At 44.3% G+C, this 20,153-nt stretch overlaps 3 protein-coding genes across 5 annotated transcripts; 2 read left to right on the top strand and 1 right to left on the bottom strand.

The window, feature by feature from the left end:
* The first annotated feature begins 2,076 nt into the window (after window positions 1-2,076).
* LOC135612489 (uncharacterized) lies at window positions 2,077-3,222 on the top strand. Its single transcript, XM_065108857.1, has one exon. It carries the CDS (start codon window positions 2,197-2,199, stop codon window positions 3,046-3,048), a length of 852 nt encoding a protein of 283 aa, XP_064964929.1. The 5' UTR covers window positions 2,077-2,196; the 3' UTR covers window positions 3,049-3,222.
* A 3,242-nt stretch (window positions 3,223-6,464) lies between these two features.
* LOC135583662 (probable trehalose-phosphate phosphatase G) lies at window positions 6,465-12,794 on the bottom strand. Of its 3 annotated transcripts, none has more exons than XM_065108856.1 (13): window positions 12,605-12,794; window positions 10,776-10,886; window positions 10,214-10,697; window positions 9,971-10,111; window positions 9,785-9,856; window positions 9,551-9,679; window positions 9,211-9,267; window positions 9,030-9,131; window positions 8,849-8,926; window positions 8,632-8,772; window positions 8,460-8,552; window positions 7,544-8,379; window positions 6,465-6,780 (listed from the first exon to the last, which is right to left on the bottom strand). In XM_065108856.1, the coding sequence occupies exons 3-12, from the start codon at window positions 10,508-10,510 to the stop codon at window positions 8,299-8,301; spliced, it is 1,191 nt and encodes a 396-aa protein (XP_064964928.1). In that variant the 5' UTR covers window positions 10,511-10,697; window positions 10,776-10,886; window positions 12,605-12,794; the 3' UTR covers window positions 6,465-6,780; window positions 7,544-8,298. The 3 variants fall into 3 exon arrangements, with proteins under 3 accessions (XP_064964928.1, XP_064964927.1, XP_064964926.1); XM_065108855.1 differs by having other exon boundaries at window positions 10,807-10,886; XM_065108854.1 differs by lacking the exon at window positions 10,776-10,886.
* Window positions 12,795-16,848: 4,054 nt separating this feature from the next.
* LOC135611524 (uncharacterized) lies at window positions 16,849-18,597 on the top strand. The gene is made up of 3 exons (XM_065107164.1): window positions 16,849-16,993; window positions 17,596-17,830; window positions 18,003-18,597. The coding sequence occupies exons 1-3, from the start codon at window positions 16,849-16,851 to the stop codon at window positions 18,595-18,597; spliced, it is 975 nt and encodes a 324-aa protein (XP_064963236.1).
* The last annotated feature ends 1,556 nt before the right edge of the window (window positions 18,598-20,153 follow it).

Below are 20,153 nucleotides of genomic sequence, written 5' to 3'. Positions count from 1 at the left end.
TGAAATATTTAATTATATTTCTCTTTGTATTGTCGATTATGCTAATAAAAATATCGTAGAATTTATCATTATATCTGAATTTATCAAATTTTGATTTATTATTGAGCATGTGTAATGTTTTCGTCAATAGAATTAACAGCGTAAGAAAAAATAGAGTTAAATATTTTATTTTCGTAAAGAGATTCCAATATAACTAATTTTTAAAAGTATAAGAATCGAAATACTAAGATTACGTATGATAATATATAATTAGTCATATCTATTAATCTCTCTCTCTCTCTCTCTCTCTCTCTATATATATATATATATTTTTTTTTTCATGAGTTTAATTTTAAAAAAAAGTATAAAATATCTTTGATAAGATTCAATGATACTGATCTAAATGTGTTTCTTATATGTAGATCAGTATAGTTGAATCACTGTTTACAGTAATAAGAACTAATAATTTAGAATCAAATCATGAAGCCATTGACATTCCAAAACAATAAAACAAAAATATTTTTGTTTGTTTGTTTTGGGGGCTGCGATCTGTAGTGGGCGTGAGAGAATAAAGGATTCACCACCTCGTTTGAAGTGGGTGATCTCGAACTCCGCACTGCGTTCAATTCCTCACACAGGCTTCACTTGCTCCGGTTCCATTACCTTGACGTTTCCCTCCCCCACCGCCACCCCTTTCGCTTCATCATGCCAAAAGCTGCAAGCCGTCGTCTTTCCCATGGCTCTGTCCCCCACGAGCTCACTAAAGAAAATAAAAGAGTCGGACCTTCTCTTCCTCTTCCGCTTCTTCACCCTCCCTCTTCTTCCGTGTCGAGCTTCCTTTGCCATGGACGATGACCCGGAAACCACTGAGAAGTAATTACAGTGGTTTTTCTTGGCTGCAAAGCAAAACCAAGGAACAGTAGCTAACCGAAGTTAGGTGATGACTTTGCCAGAGCATCAAGGTTGTAGAACCACACAGATTACAGCATTCTGGAGCACTTTTGACATCATTCGAAGTGGTAATGAACTATCTGCCACATCAACAAGACTGTAATGGAGATTTCTTCCGCATAGAAAAGCCAATCTCTACCTACAGATTTCATGCAGAAAGTTTGGGCAGGTCAGCTGAGGTGATTATACAAACGATTTACCCATTTGTGATGACAGACAACCAAAGAAATGACTTGGAAGGAATCCCATGGCCATACTCTATTCCGCATGCCAATTCCTTCTTGTCCATTTCTTGTTTTGGATATCTTATTAAATCCTAAGGAGATGGGAGTTGTCTTGTTGATGTCATGTGATAACCCTAAACTGATTCGTGTGCTTGAGGAGTGGAGTGGAATACCACCATCTTCCTGCACGTCACATTGTACTGTCGTGGAAAATTATGGATTGGTGGGATTGGAATGTGAAGAATAGACAGAAGAAAAGGAGTCTACAGATTGGATTATTATTTTAGTTGAAGGATTATGCTGTGTTAGTCCACCTCGCATTAGAAAATTTTACTCTCTCACCTGCACACTGATTCATATGATTGTGGCAAGCAGTGTGACACCAATCTAATTAACGTAGATAACATAATTCCACCTTATTCCATGAAATAGTTGCTACATGTGCCATTTCTGAGACTAAAACAAAGGCATTTTGCATGGCGGATCAGATCAGTGTTGACATGGTATAAACAGCCATGTTAAGCAACAACAGTACCGATTGAGATTTCATCCCTTCCCTCCCTCGTTAGGTGGAATACTGAAATCATCTGAACTGCTACTCTCTCTCTCTCTCGCAGACACATAACGATAGTTGATGATGATGCATAAACTAATAGAGGTGATGTTACAGAGTGGAGTGAGATCACTGTAACGCAGGACAAGGTCGACCTTCTACAAACGAGAATACAAATTGAAAGGAAGATATGTGTTGCAGTCACTGGAGGAACAGTCGAGGAGGAGGACAAGGCTATCTGCAGTAACAAGGAGCAAAACAACACCTTACACCAGGAAAGCCTGCACACCATCCAAAGCTTCTCATCACAAAATCCAACCCAACACCAACACTTGCATTGCGAAATTACATACTACACCTTCAAGCAAACCCAGCAATAAAAACCACCTCTTCCTCCTCCCACCCCTCAAAAACACCCCATCCACACTATCGCTTCTCTCCACTCTCGGTTGGTTGGCTTTATTTCTTCTGTGTTTGGCCGTCGCCGTCATGGCGACGGGGTGGGTTAAGTCGCTGCACTGCAAGTCCAACGCCGTGGACGACGTCGTCTACCCCCGGACGCCGTCTTCATCTTCTGCTAAGAAGCCGCTGCTTTCCTCCGTCTACTGCGGCCACACCTCCCACGCCGTTAAGGACGTCTTCCCTTTTCCTAAATGCCCCTCCTCCTCCTCCTCCTCGCTCCCTAAGAAGCGCCGGCCTAAGACGGGGCGCAAGCCCAAACCGGGGCTTGCTCACCCAGCCGCCTCGCCCGCGGCGGGGCTCGTCGGGCCCGCCCGCTCAGACCCCTTTCCGACACTGGCGGAGCTGCCCGCCGGCCACTCCTCGCGACGGGTGGTGGAGATCATCTTCAGCTCGAGCTGGTCCTCCTCCTCGTCCGGTGCCGCCGCCGCGTTCCCGGGCGAGATCGAGATGCTGTTCCGGGTCCACAACCCGGTGCGGACGGTGGCCCGTTTCGAGGAGCACCGGGCGGCCGTCCGCGCGGGGGCCTCCCGGTCCGACGACGCCCGGTGCGCCGCCGACGGCAATGAGATGATGCGGTTCCACCGCGGGGTCGGCGGGGGAGTCGTGTACGACGCCGGGGTGGCGTGCAGCGTGATTCGGTCAGTGGGGAAGAAGGTGGTGGGCGTCCGGACCTTCGCGGGGAGCGGCGGCGCGCACGCTAGCGGGGGCGGTGGGGCGGGGCGGAGGGCGATGCTGGTGTGCCGAGTCATCGCGGGCAGGGTCAGGGCCGAGTCAGACACCGAGTCAGAGGTCGAGTCGGTAAGCCTAGGGGACGGGGAGCTCGTGGTATTCGATCCCACGGCGGTGCTCCCTTGTTTCCTCATCATCTACAAGCTCTAAGCTCACAGCAACCATTCCTCTTTCTTTCTCCTCAAAAAGTCTCTTCTTTTCTTGTGGCGATTCTCCAACTCGGGTTACCGAGTCGGCGGTCCCAACTGACCAAAGCGTGTTTGGTGGTGTAAAAGCTTCTCCTTTCCCGTTCCAATGGGTATAGAATTAACCTTTCTTCCTCTACCTTCTGTTGTCTTCTACATTTGTCTGCTTGTTCTGGGTTTCCTTGTCGTTGTTGTATGAAACGTGTCGCCTTTTTGTTGGATTTATTTGGTGTGATACAAAGCATTAAAACGTGTATGGGCAAATGGTGGGAGTGTTCTTTGTCTTCATAGGGAGAGATAAAATCCAGGAGAAATAAGGATCCAAGGTCCACTGGTAGCCATCGGTGCTTGCAACATCCATTCATTCTCTTATTCATCTTGTGGTACAGGCACCATGCAGTGGTATCGCTGTGATGAATAGATCACCATCTTGAAGAACGACTTTGACACTGGCCTCAGATCTCAGTACCGAAGCTGGTAGTTCCTTTCGATTAACATTGGTCCGTCAGATGCATTCTTGGTTTGGTTACTACTAAGATTCCCTTGATGGCAAACAACTCAATCAGTAGTTCATAGCCTGTATCTGTGCCAGAGCAGGATGGGTCAAGGTTGAAGTGCTAAAGAAATTCTAGTTAGGGAACACCAGTTGGAAGCTAAGCAAGTTTGTCACACAGAGTTTTGGAACAGAGGCACCTGACAAGTCATTGGGCATAAAACCTTTGTTCTTCCTTGTCCACAGTAAGCTAGATTGATGATTGATGCAATCCAAGAACATCCATTCTGTGAAATGGAGACACCTGATTCAGCTTGAGGACAAATGCAGAATGCATCGAGGAGACTTAGGTAATGACTTGGAACTGCATCAAAGCACCATGTTGGTGCCTCCGATTTCCAACATTGTTGACTCCTGAGCTGCTCTAAGATTTGTACGCAATCTCTGCCTTCTTTTTATCTTATCTTCTCCTTTAAGCCAGAGTTTTGTCCTTGACCAAAGTCTTTCTGGGTTTGCCTCATTTCTAGCTCTTCTGACCTGAAACAAATCATCGTCAAAACAACTCTTATGATCTCTGCTGTAGCAAGGGAGACATTGACAGTAAACATGTCATAGGAACTGGAAAAAAAAAAAGGGGTCATAAGAAGACATTGACAATAAACTGTATTCTTTAAGATACAGGCTCTCCCATTAACCACTTGATATTATAAACTAATTGCAATATTCAACAAGAGCTGCGCTAAGAACTTTGATTCCTAAGAGAGTAAAATACCTGAAACATACTGCAACTGCAAAACAAGCAGCAACCAAAGGAAAAAAAAGTGCTTTTCTTGTTGTAGGCTGCTAAAAAAAGCACAATGGAAAAAGAAGCTTTCAATGCATCAGCAGGGACTTCTGTCCATCCAATTATGAAGTCAAAGATCAGACACAAGAAAAAGAAATACTTCCTCATTATTTTCTTCTTTGAAGGAAATAGCTGAATCCTTTGAACCTGTCAAGCACATGCTATACGATGGACTCAACAACAAGATCTACAACAGTATCTGAGATATGAATGATGGGCTGAGGCTTGAGAAATTTATCAACCAGGCTCTCTCTTTACTGCTAGTCACTGTTGGAGACCTATTACTTTGCTAATTCATTTATGTTCATGTTATTTATTAGGTGAGCATTTGGGTCTCACCAACCACTGCTTTTGCTGTCCAACATTCAACCATTCACCTCTGAATCCAACTTCTGACCCATTTATTTGAGGCAGGCTGCCTACAATGCTCAAACCGTCTTTTTCTTGGGTAGATGGAGTACTTGAGTAGCCAAAAATTTCCATAAAACAACTTGTAGGTTTGGTGTATAGAGTTTGCTTCTGTGCATCCAGATATCAACATGTAGGATTTCCTCAAATGTTCCCGAAATCCATGTGAGGCAGGCTAGTATTTTTTCCTTTGCAATCCAAAGTTAATATCTGGATGAGAACTCTTCAATATCACTTCAGGACTTTGAAATTCAATGCTTGTTCATTCAACAAGCAACTACACTGTTTACCCTTTGTAAAAGGAAAACATTAAGATATCTACAGTCAGTGCACTGGGACATTAAATGAGCATAATCATGTCTCCCATGTTGACAGTAAAAAGTTTCCAGGAACAGTCTTTTGCGCTTTTGAAATCATTGCCTCTGTTGAGTTCTTTCTCTTCTGACTGGCGGAATTTGAGCTAGAGCACATTGCCATCGAATTTTCAGCACCAGAGTTCATCTTGATGATATTTTATTCAGGGTGGTCCAGATGTTCTTCAGCAAGGTTGGAGAACATCAAGAAAACAAATTTTTATAGGATGAAGATTTCAAATCTCAATATCTGATAAGTAAGATACATCATTAATGTTTTAGTTACATAAATTTATAAATTAAAATTTTACACTTTAAATCTAGTATAAATAAGTTACATATATCATATATTAATGAACTATTACTCAATTGATTCCAGAAACACTTGAGATTTATTTGTATGACTTATTTAGGGAAGGGATTGGTGAATTGGTGATATCCAACCATCAAATAGCCCTTCTCACCCTTAACTGGACTCGATCAATGATGTTTGCAAGTTGTCTTCAGTAACTTTGTTGATTTGACATCTAGTAATGAACTCAACTAGATGTGAAACACCACATGGTCTGTCACCTCATGTTAATAAGAGACGCTACCTTTGATCCATACTTGTCCTATATTGTTGATTTAGTTGGAGATATGTAAGATGGTGACTATCTGTTCATGACTAATGAAGTTATCTGCAGATTTGCCTACTGTCTGCAAATCCAACAACTTGATCCATGTTCCAAACATCTCATGCAAGAGATGAGTGCAGCCTTTCACTAAATGTGCTTTTAAAGACATGTCAGAAGAGAAGGCATGACTACACCAACAATGAATTCGGGTGTAGTTCCAGGAGCTTAAGTGCTTGCGTTGTCAATCCTAAGGAATTGGTATGAGATATCTGTGCAGGCCAATGACACAAAGATACATGTATGAATTTTCAGCTATTCATGATTGTCATATTGTATACTATGATGGATTGGATGTCTGCAAAGAGATTAACGAACTAATTGGACTTCCTGTACAGGACTTGGAATTAAATGTAAAAAAGCATGAAAAAGGTGTACTTAAGTCTCTTAGCCCCTGTTCAACCCTCAATATAATTAAGGGAAGAAATAAGTCCCTATTCTTTGCTCAAATAAATCACAGGTTGTAGATACAACTGTTTTAATCCTTGATTTTTCATATCATGGATTAAGCAGGGTTCTTCTACATGACAGACTGCTATTTTAACTGCAACTTAGGGTAAAATTTCATGTCCTACTTGCATGACCTTAAAAATATCAAAATAGTTCCACTTCACGTAATAGCTAACATTGTAAATAGAAAAATATGATCAGAATATCCCAATAGACACAGGAAGCAAGTAATGCACTGATTAAAAATTAAGATATCATAGTTTGAAAGTTGAAGACGAGAGATTGCATCATGGAAAACAGTGAACATTGATATACGAGTCAGGCTAACGAAACAAGTTTGATCTTACGACATATGATCTTCTTTTCCCTCTTCAGTTCCCTAATAAACTGGATCATGATGGCACGAAGAAACAGGAAGCTCACCACAGCTACGTCAACTGCATCATGGACAAAGCATTTAGCTATTGCCTCCGTCCTGAACAAGGAAAGCACAGAAAATCAACTTCGTACAAAATACAGTAACTCGAATACTGTTCATGTTGCAGATGCAGAGGATTATGCAAGGAAAACAGAACGATCACCACGAACAACATTTAAAACAAAACATTCTTTTGCCAAACCTGAGGCAAAGTAATATGGTTTATACATTGTAGATCGCTGGCAACTACAAATTAGTAGCTAAGCAATGTATCATGTACTTTCCAAATGATGTGGATATGCAAGAAGCCTATAATTAGAAACACAACCGAAAGATGGCTGACCATGAGGTGCTTTGAAGACAATATATACATCAATGATAAACATAATTCATCTTGCTAGTAAAATAACTTAGTAGATGTCACGGTTAAAGATAAGAAGACCTTTTGTTTTCACTTTGATATCATTCCACGACGACCAGCGATCACTAAGGCATCCAAAGTAAAGTAAATCCTTACAGGGCCTGTTCTTAAAAGATCCAATGAAGAGAATACCTTCACTGTGCAACAGAAGGTGACAACATCACCACCGGCACAAAATGCTCGGATGCTGCCTTCAGAAGATGAAAACCACATTCGAATTTCAATTTTAATAACGTACACACAAATTTCTTGCACCTAGAAAACCCATTAGACTTTCATCATGATAAACCCAATGTTCGTAAATCTTCTTTAACCGATTGCCTATAGAAACCGTAACACCTGACTTCATTTTCGGTCGAGCAAAAGGTCGAACACCACAACAGCATGAAGAAAGCATACCGTATTGGCGGCGAGGACATTGAGAACAAAGGGCCGGTTGAGGATCGTGGTGCGGGCGCTCGCCTCGCTCCTCAAAGGAAGCGTTCGCCGGGCCGGCGGGAGAGCTTCGAATCTTTGCATCTCCGCTCTGGTTTTAGAAGAGGACGAGATCATGATTTTGGTTATCCACTGCTTCATAAGGAGAAGATATTTATCTCGGCTTTTCTGAATCTGTTATGGAGGCGGTAACGGCAATCTCATCTTGAAGAAAATAATTTTGTTAAATAAAATATATTCGGGCATGTTAATTAAACAAAAATAGGGATCTATAACATTTTAAGAAAAATGAATTAAAGATGAAAGTATTAAATATCATAAGATTCTGAGTTCAAATCTGGTCTTTTTTTTATTTATCTTTTGTAAAAAAAAATAAAATAAAATAAAATATTTATTATTTCAACAATTAAAATTCCTATTTCTCCTTACGACTAACACAAATAAAAAACTGACATACTTGAAAATTGATTACAATAGATGTAACTATTTGTTACAATGTGGTAAGTAATGAAAGAAAAAAAATTGCTATTGCATAGAAGATTGGATAACAATTTAGGAAAGAAACAAGAGAGATTACAACATTGAGAAACACGGCCCTTGAACTTAAAGAAACAATTAACAAATACAAAAATAAAAAACTGACCCAACATTGGAGTCCTTAAGCTAGACTTTTATTTCTCTGACTACTTGTCTATTCCAAAGTATGCTTTCCATAGCATTTATACTGTGGCCGTAGAGTCTTCAGTTTGTGATGATGCGGAATTCTTCCATCTTACCAGGGACTTGAGAAATTCTTGTACCTGAGAGATTAGAGAATATTATGTTTGCATACCACATAAACATGCAAGTAAAATATGTGACAGGAGGCCTAAAGTTTCACCTCGGATGGGTCTCTCAGAGAGTAGAAAGCATTAGTTTCTTTTGGCACGGTCGAGACTAGAATACCAAATCCATGGTTACACTCTCTCAATACCTGAGAATTTTCAAATTACAACATGAAGTTATAACATAACAACTAGTATGACTTTCATATATTAAGTTTCCTCTTATACCTTGAATGCATCCTCATCAGTACGGTCATCTCCAATGTAAATTGGGAGTATGTCATCACGATGGCTAAGCCCGAGGGATTCAAGCAGAAACTCGACGGCTTTGCCCTTGTTCCAGTCAATAACGGGACGAACTTCTAAAACCTGCATCGTAAAAGAATTTAAAGAATATGATATTTTGTAACTGTCAACTTCACTAGCAGATAGGTTTTGGGTTTACCTTACGCCCATGTGTAACTTGCAAACGGGAAAAGTCCTTCAAAAGGCCAAACACATGCTTTCCAACTTCTTCCCACATCTAAAAGTATAAATTACACAAGATAAAGGTTCTTTATTAAGTTAGATAATAAAACAATAAGGCCAAACAATGATGGTATTCAACACTTGGATTTGGTGTTTACCTTTTCATCAACATTGCGATAATGTACGGAGACACAAAACTTGTTGTTCTCAACTTTGACACCAATGATATTTTTAGTGATATCTAAGAGGGATTTGTAAACCTGCCATATGGAATTATTCCAGAATAAGATGAATGATTGGAATTCATAGTAGCAGAAGATGACATCCGAGGCAAAATACCTCATTGATCATTGGTACAAACTCACTTGCAGGCTGGAAAAGATGTACCTCTTTACCCTGTTACCAAACAACAGTAATGAAATGGCATCATAAGAATACAATTGGATTTAGAATTTTTTTTTAATACATTGGACTTTGACTATATCAATGATCCTCTCTGGTCAAGAAACATGAGAACATGCCCATTTGAACACAATTTCAAGACCTCAAAGAAATATCTAGTTTGTTCATTGACACCCAAAAAAAGAAAACATCATTCAGTTTTTAGATCAGAAGTTTCAATACAAAATTGACTACCGGGAGCACTTCAAGCCAAATGGTGGTAACAGGATGTTCTTACCTGCTCATCAGTTGTCCTGATACAGTCCGGATGGTCACCGACATACTCAGATTCTCTTAGTGGGCCCATTATGTCCATCCCATGACTACCAGCATAGCACAGTTCCGATAACCTCACAAACTCATACACCTGGCGAATATGTATTTTGTAGTATCATTAATCAACATGTCGAAGCTATTTCTACATACAGTCATCTTCAACTTTCACACTGTAGGACATAATGAAGAGCACTACCTTATCACGGGACCTTCCACTAATAATTGCAGTTGGGAAGCACTTAGCAGCTTTTTTCACAGCAGCTCGCATCTGAAACAAATAATAATGGTGAAAAATTGCACACTAATAGAAGACAAAATTTAATGATTACTGCAAGTTTCTTAGTAGGTAAAATACGTTCCTGCAAAAAGGAAATGAACTTACAGCAGTGGACATAAATGCAGCATCAGGGTTGTCCACTATAGGTGAAAGAGTTCCGTCATAGTCCAAAAACAATACAACACTCTTGCACTTGGCATAGGTTGTGATTATGTGAAACGAGTTTAAAGCAGATGGACAGCTTATCTGCAGAGAGTAAACAAAGAGATAGTTCAAATTTTTTATGGATACTATTCAAATATTTCAAACTTCACCAGTTTTGGTAATCAAACAGTATCATAAACTTACCATCCATGTGAGATATGCAGCATCAGTTTCATCTGACTGAGATTCAGAGATCAAGTCCTTGCTTAGCTTTTTGCGAGGAGGTGATGAGGATTTCATGGCATCCAGCCAACCACTAGCACGGACATCATCTAGTTTACCCACTTTTCTTCTGGGAATCTGTAGACACAAACCAGAAGACGAATACGGTTGTGCTGCTGTAGAATATGGTGCTATGTTAGAAGGCAAGCCCAACCTTGACTTGCTCAAATGTACAGGATCGGTGAAAACAGGGGAACTATGGTTTGACTTCAAATCCATAGGTTCCTGATCACTGACAAAATTATGTTCAGAAGTGTTATGATATCTGACAGCCAGATCTCAAATGATAAATCAGCTACTTTATCCTTGTATTTATCTGATGCTTCTGTTGATGTAAGACCACCTCTTCAATGTCTTGTTGTCTGCAATTGTGCTTGCAGTTCAGCAATCAGAGGCCTCCTGACAACTGAGAATTAGCCAATTGTAAGATAAAGGAGAAAAAGAACAAAACATTCTATAAATTAAAAAAGAAGGTTGCCGATACCGTATCGTTGTAAGAATTACTAAGCACTCACACAAAAAAATTGATCATTTGAGATTGTATGTTCTTTAGAGAAATCAACTGCTTATCACTTCAACCCGATAACACTACTAGCTGTATAAACAGGAAAACACATCAAAATTATGAAATGACTTGAAAGATAAATTTACAAATGGAATTTTTTGTGAGGTAAAAGTTAATAGAAATATTAGTGTCATAATGGGCACAAACGTAGAATTTACGATACGAAGAAAAGCAAAAAGAATCCAGGCGCTGAATAGTAGCAATATGGTAAAGTCGAAAATGAATGGTACACTGAAATATTCCTACATTTTGCACCAGAAAGCATTTTGAAATCAGTTATTGTTGGCAAAAAGGCTTCAAATTATGTGACATGTTCTCTCTCATCAGAGAAGGATTTTTATTTTATTTTATTCCATGGAATCTACTAGAAAGAAACAACTATGACAAAGGATAAAGAAAGCTTAATTCCACATAATAAAAACTTGTAAAAAAAATCCAAAATCATGACCACTTTTTGTAAGAGTAGGTCCCGAGCACGTTAATCGTACCTACCCAATCAACGTATAAAAAATCCAGTCATAACAATTGGTGCAATGATGTTGCACTAGATGAATACTAATTAAACACCGCAGAAGCTTCATCTGCAGCTAACAGATTCAAGATGTAATGATAGCAATCCAATGCATTTCAGTGACAATTAGGTATCTCAGGCTATGCACCATCCATGGTGGCAATTATGTGAACTTATTTCTGAATGTATAAGAAGTACAACATAGGAAACTTTTGAAAACATAATCAAAGCCACAAACAAGGTACAGCACAAAACACACATCACAAAATCAACATTGTAAAATTGAAATTGAAATGGTTGATAGAGACCTAACAAATGTCAAACTTTTACAGTTGCAAGATAAAGAGTTTTTTGAACTGGGACGAGATTCAACTTTTACAATTTCTTTTTTGTTAACCTAGGACTGGTAAAATCTAAACTCAATGGACCATACATCATGTCTTAAGCCTAAACCATGTCAAAAATTCCCCATTGTTGAAAAGGTAAAAGAGATGGGGTTTTCCTTTGACCCATAGCCCATTGTTGAGATGTAAAGATAGGACCATCAAGAGCGACTATTACCATTTAAAAGACGACGGCTATTGTGCGAGCAAGTGGACATGATAATTTTGATGTGGAGAAGTTGACAAAAGGTAATGGGCAATCCACCACTCGTACTAGTTCAGGTGGCATCCAAAACCGTCGTACTTGTTTTAAGGGAGACAAAGCTTACAGAAAGCTTCTTTTGCATTTAAGTCTCATTTTTTATTGATATGATCCGTACCAGGGAAGCTGCAGCGGGAGAGGAAGATGGGCACCCCTAATTTTGCTAAAAGACAAAGTCTGAAACAACGGGCAAAATCATACAACAAGTCGGAGAAACGCGACAGAAACACCCCCATCAACCAAGAGATGGCGCCCAAATTTCTCATATCGTCGCTGTCTCCATGCGCAATAGAGGCTCCGATACGAATCACACGACCGAACAACGAGAAAGAATCGAATCCAAGAAAAGTATAGCGAGGAAAAAAAAAGATCGCTTCGACATGTAGAAACACGATCAAAACTGACCAAAAACAAAAGGAACGATTAACCAAAACATCTTCCATCGTTTCAGTCCGGTCAACACGAGCAGAAAAGAAAGCTGGGATTTTTTTATTCTTCTTCTTCTTCTTCTCTCGCAACACAAGGAAAAGATGACCATAAGAGAAGAACGCATTGCTGCTGGGAAGCGAGGAAGAAGAGACGGTTCACTTACCTGCTAATGAGGTCAGACGCGATCGATCACGCAATGCCGCAGCACCGATCGACCGGGCGCGCCAAGGCCGAAATCGAAACTCCAAAAGCGAATCGAGGGAGCTAAACCAGGGATCGACCTCCGAGGAAAGTCCCGGGAGGATCGCAACGAACCCTAAATAACCGGTGGGGAGATCGGTGAGAAGAGAAGAGGTGTCGCTCGGGTATGGCGCCATATTTATAGAGTTCCTCGCCGAAGGCCGAGACGTGCTCCAGAAGCCAAACTACGGTCGTAGAATTATGTCTTTTTCGTAGTATTTGGCAAGTATTTCCATAAAATACATTTTCCTGATCCCTCTACACGTACCCAATCTACCGACCCGCGGGGTTCACCATCTCGCAAAAAGAATCGAGCCGCTGTGGGCCCCGCCATGTAGAGTGTCCTTTCCCTCGAACCGCCCTACACGGTTAGGCGTTAGCTGATCCGTACGTGCCGCGACGTGGCCACGTGTCAACGAGTCGGACGTGGGCCCCGCCTCGCCTTCGCCGTAGCTGTCCTCCCACTAACTAACCCTCGAAGCGGCCACGAAACGCACCCGCGAAGCTCACCCGAGGCTTCCGCCAATGAGCCGAGTGGGTCAACTCTTCGGGCGCATTCCCAGCGAAAGCCTTCCATCCGAGTCGGCTCACGTGCGCGGAGCGACCAATCACCTCCAACACAGAGCGCGGGGTGCGCAACCAGCTGGCACGAGTCGGATACCCCGCGGTCACTTTAACGAATCCATCAACCAATCAGCATTAATCCCGGGTCTCTTCTCCGGAACGGCGTTGACCCTCACATCGCTCCCATAAGTCGCCCCCCACGAAGAACAAAGACATTAAACTACCAAACAACCGACCAACTGCCACACCCAAGCAAAAGTCTCCGCGTGGGGCCTCCCGCCAATTCTTCCGATGCCACAAGTTTCTTCATCACCGCCTTTTGTCTTCTCCGCTAAGTATGTAATGTAGCTCGGTCAAAGCGCTGGTCGTTATAGCCACGCAGAATTTTCACGGAAGTTCAGTTCACCGACGGCGAGTTCGTCAATTTAATGTGGTGAAGATGATAGGCAATTGCTTGCGAAGACTTTTTGACGTCTCAGTCGATGACGCCAAAATCTTAAAAAGTACGTCTTTCCTCTCTCCCTCTCTATCTCAGTCGCTTTTTCAGCAGCATTACTTATGTTTTCCTCGGATCATTTGGAAGAGCTCGCGCGAGTCTTTTCTTTGCCGCATGGCACCGATTAGGGTGGCTGGAAGAGAGTGGTCGGTCATGTACAATAAAAATACATACTCCAGCATAAATGTCTGTTTCAAGCTGAGTCGCGTTATCTCAGCTTTTTATTTTTGTTCTATATTAAACTCAGTAGGTTGAGATTGCATGATGCAGGAAAATAATTGTATAAAAGATTCTAATGTGACGAGATGATAAAATACAGTAAATGCAGATTCTCGTAATCAGCTATCGGAGTCCTACGTGCTGAACTGTCTTGTTGTAGACCAACATAAACAAGGGGCTAAGCAGAGAAGGAGATGGCAAAGTTAGGTTGTTTGGGCCACACACTGACATAATAGGATCAATGTTGCGATCGTAAGCTTGTGAGAAAAATTAGGCATCAAAGGAGGAGCATTCGACAAGGCACCGCCACCGGACAGCTAACTATTTACTATGGACTTGACTTCAAATAATTGAATCGAATCTTCCATTTAAATTATTATGCACATTGTTTTGGTGTGGAATGTGTTCCCTACTACTGTGTCTTTGAATTTTATTGGGCCCAAAATGTGTTCACACAAAGGTCATAAGGTTCATATTTGTCAAAATCATACTTTTGCCTAACAAGTTTCTAATATGGATTAGTTAACAATACGTGGGTGGATACTCCGACGCTAAATCTAGTCGGTGCTCCATCAATATTCATGTCATCATTAACTCTCGATCACTCAATCGTTTGACCTTCCGAAATGGATTTGGTTTACGTAATATAGAACATGTCTTCCATGTATGATTTTTCTCTTTTGGACTTTAGATTCACTTCATTTATTCATCTCGAATGATCGACTAACTAAAACGTCAAAGAAGTCTCCCATGTTTTCTTTTATTATTATTATTATTTTTTGTTATAGGAATTCGAAGGTTCTTTCATGATGTCAATTTATGACGACATGATGTAGCGGTGGATCTACGAAGGCGCCTTCGTCGGGTAACGGTTGGCGACAACGAGAGCTGCAGCCGACGTGGCGCTCTGTAGGCCTTTCCCGCTTCCCCTCCACTTCTTCCCGCGAAGCTTCCTACCGGAAGAACGCTGTCATCGCGATCGCGCGGAGGTGGCATCTGCCGAAAGGAGAACGACGTGGCGGCGACGCAGCCACCGACGCCGTTCCCCCCACTCCCCCCCACATTTTGACTCGGAGCTGACGCGGAACCGAGGCGTACCGCGACGAAAGAGTCAAAACTCGACCGACGAGTCAACTCTCTCGGGAAGACGAAACGGAGAGACTTGTTTGCACGTCGCAAGGAGGAGGAAGAGGATCGGCTTGTACGATCACCGCCGGTGACTGACAGAGTAACCGAGAACTCATCTTACACTGGAGAGAAGCTCATTATTGTGACACTTATACCTCATTTTCCCACCCACCCACCATCCTTATAATAAGATGATATCATAAATCATAATCAATTAAATTATGGTGTAGCTAACGCGAAATCTTCAGGACAAGCTCTTGCTGCTACTCACCGTGGGTCCATGTGAGTGAACTCCAGTCTTGCCTGCATCGACGAGGTAGGTTAGGGTCCATCTCCAGTGGAGGAGAAGCTGTTTCCGAGCTTCTGTGAGATGGTGTGCCGATGGGAGACAATTCATCTCTGGCTGAGATGGGACTCAAGTCTTGTATGCACGTCACGGATCTGTCTTCCTCGGTGACATAAAATACAAGGTTTGGGTCTCCAAGAACGACATACAACAGAGAAGAAGGCCTACAGCATCATGAACGCCACTCGTCGTCTTCTTGGAGCATAGCAGGTTCTTAGGTGGTCCGCATGCAGCAGCTAAGCCATGGAGTGGAGCCCTTCACAGATCACGACACATGAAAGGGCCTCATAGAAGCAGGCGAGAGTGGCTGTGCCTCCATGCCTGCACAAACTAGAAGCTGCATTGACAGCATGTATGAGTTGTGCATTCACAATTGATGGCGGTCAAATTGTGGTCGAGCAGACGGAATAGATCATACTGAGCCCACTAATGCCGCGAGCATGAATAACATCATCAAATTTTGTTGGAATACAAAATCTCAAACTTAGTATGATAAATTAACTTTTACATTTCTTCTCTTTTAATGAATTTATGTCCCAATTGATAAGGTATATTTCGGGCTCAGGCCACGTCATAATCGATGTCATGCCACGCTACAACCAAGTCAGCAAGAGAAGCACCCCCACGCGCTGAGCCAGCAACCGTACGAAGACGCCGCTCGGTATGTCTCGTCCCGGTAAGCCCAGGACGCACCGCATGACGCTGTTCCGCACATCCCGGGATAGCAGCCACACAAAGGTACTATCTCACCCCTCGAGGATCAGTCGCCACGCCAAATCTGCATACGACAGACTCTCATATAGTAGTATAAAAGCCCCTGGTCGGTATCTAGCCCCAGGGGAGAAAAAAGAGAAAGCAGAACCCCACACTAACTTACTCGTCGAGGGGCCACAGTCAGTAACCACCCGACGGGGCCTTTTGTGCAGGAGAGCGATCATCCCCAAAGCAAGATCATCTCGATCAAGAGAGATCGCCTCCCCCTGACGCACCGACCAGCATCCCGCAGGAGAGCCATCAACCAACGTCTCGAGCAAGAGCCACAACCAATTCCCCGACCTCGGCAACCAACTTAGACAACTGAAGACTCCCGACATCAACCTATGAACCAAGCCATGCTGACTCATCAGCCATGGTGCATCTGTTTACAAATATATTTGGCGCTAGAAGGAGGGTCATGTCATAGGAGCATCTCACGGGAGCTCTCCCCGAGGGAGAACCATCGACCGACCACCCCTTTATCGGACCTGGAGATCAGCCCCTCCTCGTCCTTAGAGATGGGGGGATCCCAGCCTCGACGCCAGATCGCCACTAGCGCCCGTTCAACGACCCGAGGCTATCGCCCCCCGGACTTATCAAGGGACCCTTGGCTGTGTCCCCCAAGGCATTCCTCAGCCTGACCAAGCAAGTACAGGCAATGGCGGGGATGATGCAGATGATCGTCCCACTCATTCCCCAGATTGTGCAGCTAGCGGCTCCCTCGATCAACCTGACACGGCAAAGGCCGAGCAGGGAACAAGTCGGGATTGGAGAAGCCCGAGAGCAGACGATGGACCCGAGAGGTCCGCCTGAGCAGAGCATATCCACACCCTGTCGGATCACTCCGCCCCGCTCTAAGCTTGACACCATATCATCCGACTCGGCAGATGACTCATTCAGGATCCAGTTGTCCCGGGTCAACCAACGCCTGGATGAGTTCTAGCGCGAGTTCCAGAAGTCGCGGGGTGAGTCGGGCGAAGGCAGCTTGGGCGGATCCCCTTTTACTCATGAAATACAAGACAAGCTTGTACCTCTCAACTTTAGGTTGCCGGTATTGGAGACATACGACGGTGGCTCCGATCTCGTAGAGCACGTCGTTGCGTTTCGGGCTCAGATGGCCCTCTATGGCACATCCGATACACTGATGTGTCAAGCATTCCCGACCACCTTCAGGGGACCGGCATGAGCGTAGTCTAGCCGGCTACGCCCATCCTCGGTCTTGTCTTTCAACTAGCTCACTAGGGAGTTTGAGTAGAATTTCCTCGCCAGCGTGCGACCCAGGCCTTCCATGGCCACCTCGCTCACTTTATCCCAATGCGAAGATGAGTCACTCTCTCAATTTGTGGCACATTTCGCCACTGAAATATGGGGATTCCTGGACGCTCATCCTTCTTTAATCATGCAGGTGTTCTGATGGGTTTGAAGCCTTCAAGATTTTTCTGGTCGTTGATCGAGAAGTCACCATCAATCATCCCCGAGATGCTCCAGCGCACCAACCAGTACATCGCCGCCGAAGCTTTGGTGGCAGGAAAGCGCATGGACGGAAAGAGGCCAAGGGCGGAACAATCCCAAGGAACGACCTTAGCAGCCCAGGTGCAACCCCGCCGGAGGCCCGACCGACAAGAGCTGCTGCTCCCGAGGTGAACCCCTCACACACCCCACCCAACCCCCGCCCCGCCCCCACCGCCCCCCCCCTCTCCCTCTAAACACGAATCTTGTACCGAGATCTTTCTCCAAATCAGGGAGAAGGGCATCTTGTGACAGTCCAACCCCATTAAAAGCTACTCACAAAGATCGGTTCAAATATTGCAGGTTCCACCGAGACTACGGCCATGACACGGAAGACTACCGCGACCTCCAGAATCAAATCAAGGACCTGATCCAAAGAGGTCACCTCGGGCGCTATCTCAAGGAACCCCAGGAAGTAACTCAATGCCCCAGGGGACCCGTCGAAAGGAAGATCGACGTCATCTCCGGAGGACCGGTAGCTGGCGGTAGCAGCTCCACGGCGAGGAAAGCCTACGCCCAGAGCGTGGTCGAGAAATGTCCCCGACCCAAGCTCGAGCCCGAAATCACTTTCGGAGCCAAAGAGGTTGAGCGCTCCCATCACGACGATGCTTTGGTGATCTCTAGTCAGATCGCCAACGCTCGGGTCAAAAGAGTAATGGTCGACACCGGGAGTTTTGCCGACGTACTATACCTCGATGCCTTCAAGAAGTTCAGCTTGACTAAGGAGGACCTCACCCCCATGGCGTCAGCACTCACTGGGTTCACGGGGGATTCTATCTCCCCGCTCGGGACCACCATCCTCCTTGTCACCATCGGGGAAGAGCCAAGAGCAAAGATGATAATGACTACCTTCATGATAGTCGATCTACCCTCGACCTACAACGTCATCCTCGGCTGACTGATGCTCAACAAGTTAAAAGCGGTGGTTTCCACCTACCATTGGGCCATCAAATTTCCAACATCGGCAGGGGTCGGGGAATCCCGAAGTGATCCGGGAGAATCAAGGTGGTGCTATCTTTCAGCGGTTACTCTCTCGGAGAAGTCACGCTCCCGTCAAATCCCAGATCCCCATGAAGGAGTCGTGACACCAATGCGACTAGAGCCCCCCGAGCAACTCACTGAGGTACCCTTGAAAAGGAGATGACCCGATCTAATCATGAAAGTCGGGATGACACTCCCTGAAGTAGATCAGCTCCAGCTCATCGACTTCCTGAGGGAAAATACCGATGTGTTTGCATGGTCCCCCAAGGAGATGCCCGAGATTGACCTGGGGGTGACCCAGTACCAGCTTAACATCGACCCTGAGGCTAGGCCGGTGAAGTAAAGGCCAAGGAAGTTCGCTCCCGACCGACAAAAGGCAATTAGCAACGAGGTCGATTGCCTTAAAGAGGTAGGATTTATTACCGATGTGAAATACCCTCCATGGCTATCGAATGTAGTCCTCGTTAAGAAACCCAATGGAAGCTGGAGGATGTGCGTTGATTACACCGATCTTAACTAGCCATGCCCCAAAGACTGCTATCCTCTTCCCAGGATAGATCATTTGGTCGACCCCACTGTAGGCTATGAACTCCTCACGTTTATAGATGCATTCTCGGGCTACAACCAAATCCGGATGGCACCTCAAGATTAAGAGAACACCACTTTCATCACTTATAGAGGAGTGTATTGCTACAAAGTGATGCCCTTCGGTCTAAAGAATGCTGGGGCGACTTACCAAAGGATGGTCGACAAGCTGTTCAGGCACCAGCTCGAGAGGAACATGAAAGTGTATGTAGACGACATGATCATGAAAAGCAAGGCTGCAAGCGCACACTTGACCGACCTGGCAGAGATATTCCAAACGCTCAGGCGGTTTAACATGCACCTGAATCCCGCAAAGTACATCTTCGGGGTCAGCTCGGGGAGATTCCTTAGTTTCATCATCCACTAGAGAGGGATAGATGCCAACCCGGAGAAGGTTCGGGCCATAACCGAGATGCATCCCCCTCACTCGGTCAAGGAGGTGCAGCGCCTCACCGAGAAGTTGGCGGCACTCAGCAGGTTCGTGTCATGATCAAGCGACAAGTGCCTCCCCTTCTTCCGAGCTCTATGGCAAACCGACAACTTCACATGGACCCCGAAATGCGAAGAAGCCTTCGAAAAGTTGAAGGCGTGCTTCGCTCGCTTGCCTCGACTTGCCTCACCCGAGACGGGCAAAACTCTCGGTCTCTACCTAGCAGCCTCGGCGCAGGCGGTCAGCCCGGTGTTAGTTCGGGAAACACCACCAACACAACAACCTTTTTATTATGATAGCCATGTCCTCATCGGGCTCGAGGCGCCGTACTCCCCGATTGAGAAGCTGACCTTGGCACTGATGAAGATGAACCGAAACCTGTGACCATATTTCTAAGCTCACACAATCAAAGTGGTTATCGACCAACCGTTGTGGCAAATCCTTTCCAAATTCGACGT

This window comes from Musa acuminata, chromosome BXJ2-5 (genome assembly GCF_036884655.1).
Source record: "Musa acuminata AAA Group cultivar baxijiao chromosome BXJ2-5, Cavendish_Baxijiao_AAA, whole genome shotgun sequence".
NCBI lineage: Eukaryota > Viridiplantae > Streptophyta > Magnoliopsida > Zingiberales > Musaceae > Musa > Musa acuminata.
Note: the sequence above shows the minus strand (reverse complement) of the source record. Positions and strands in the feature narration are given on the sequence as shown.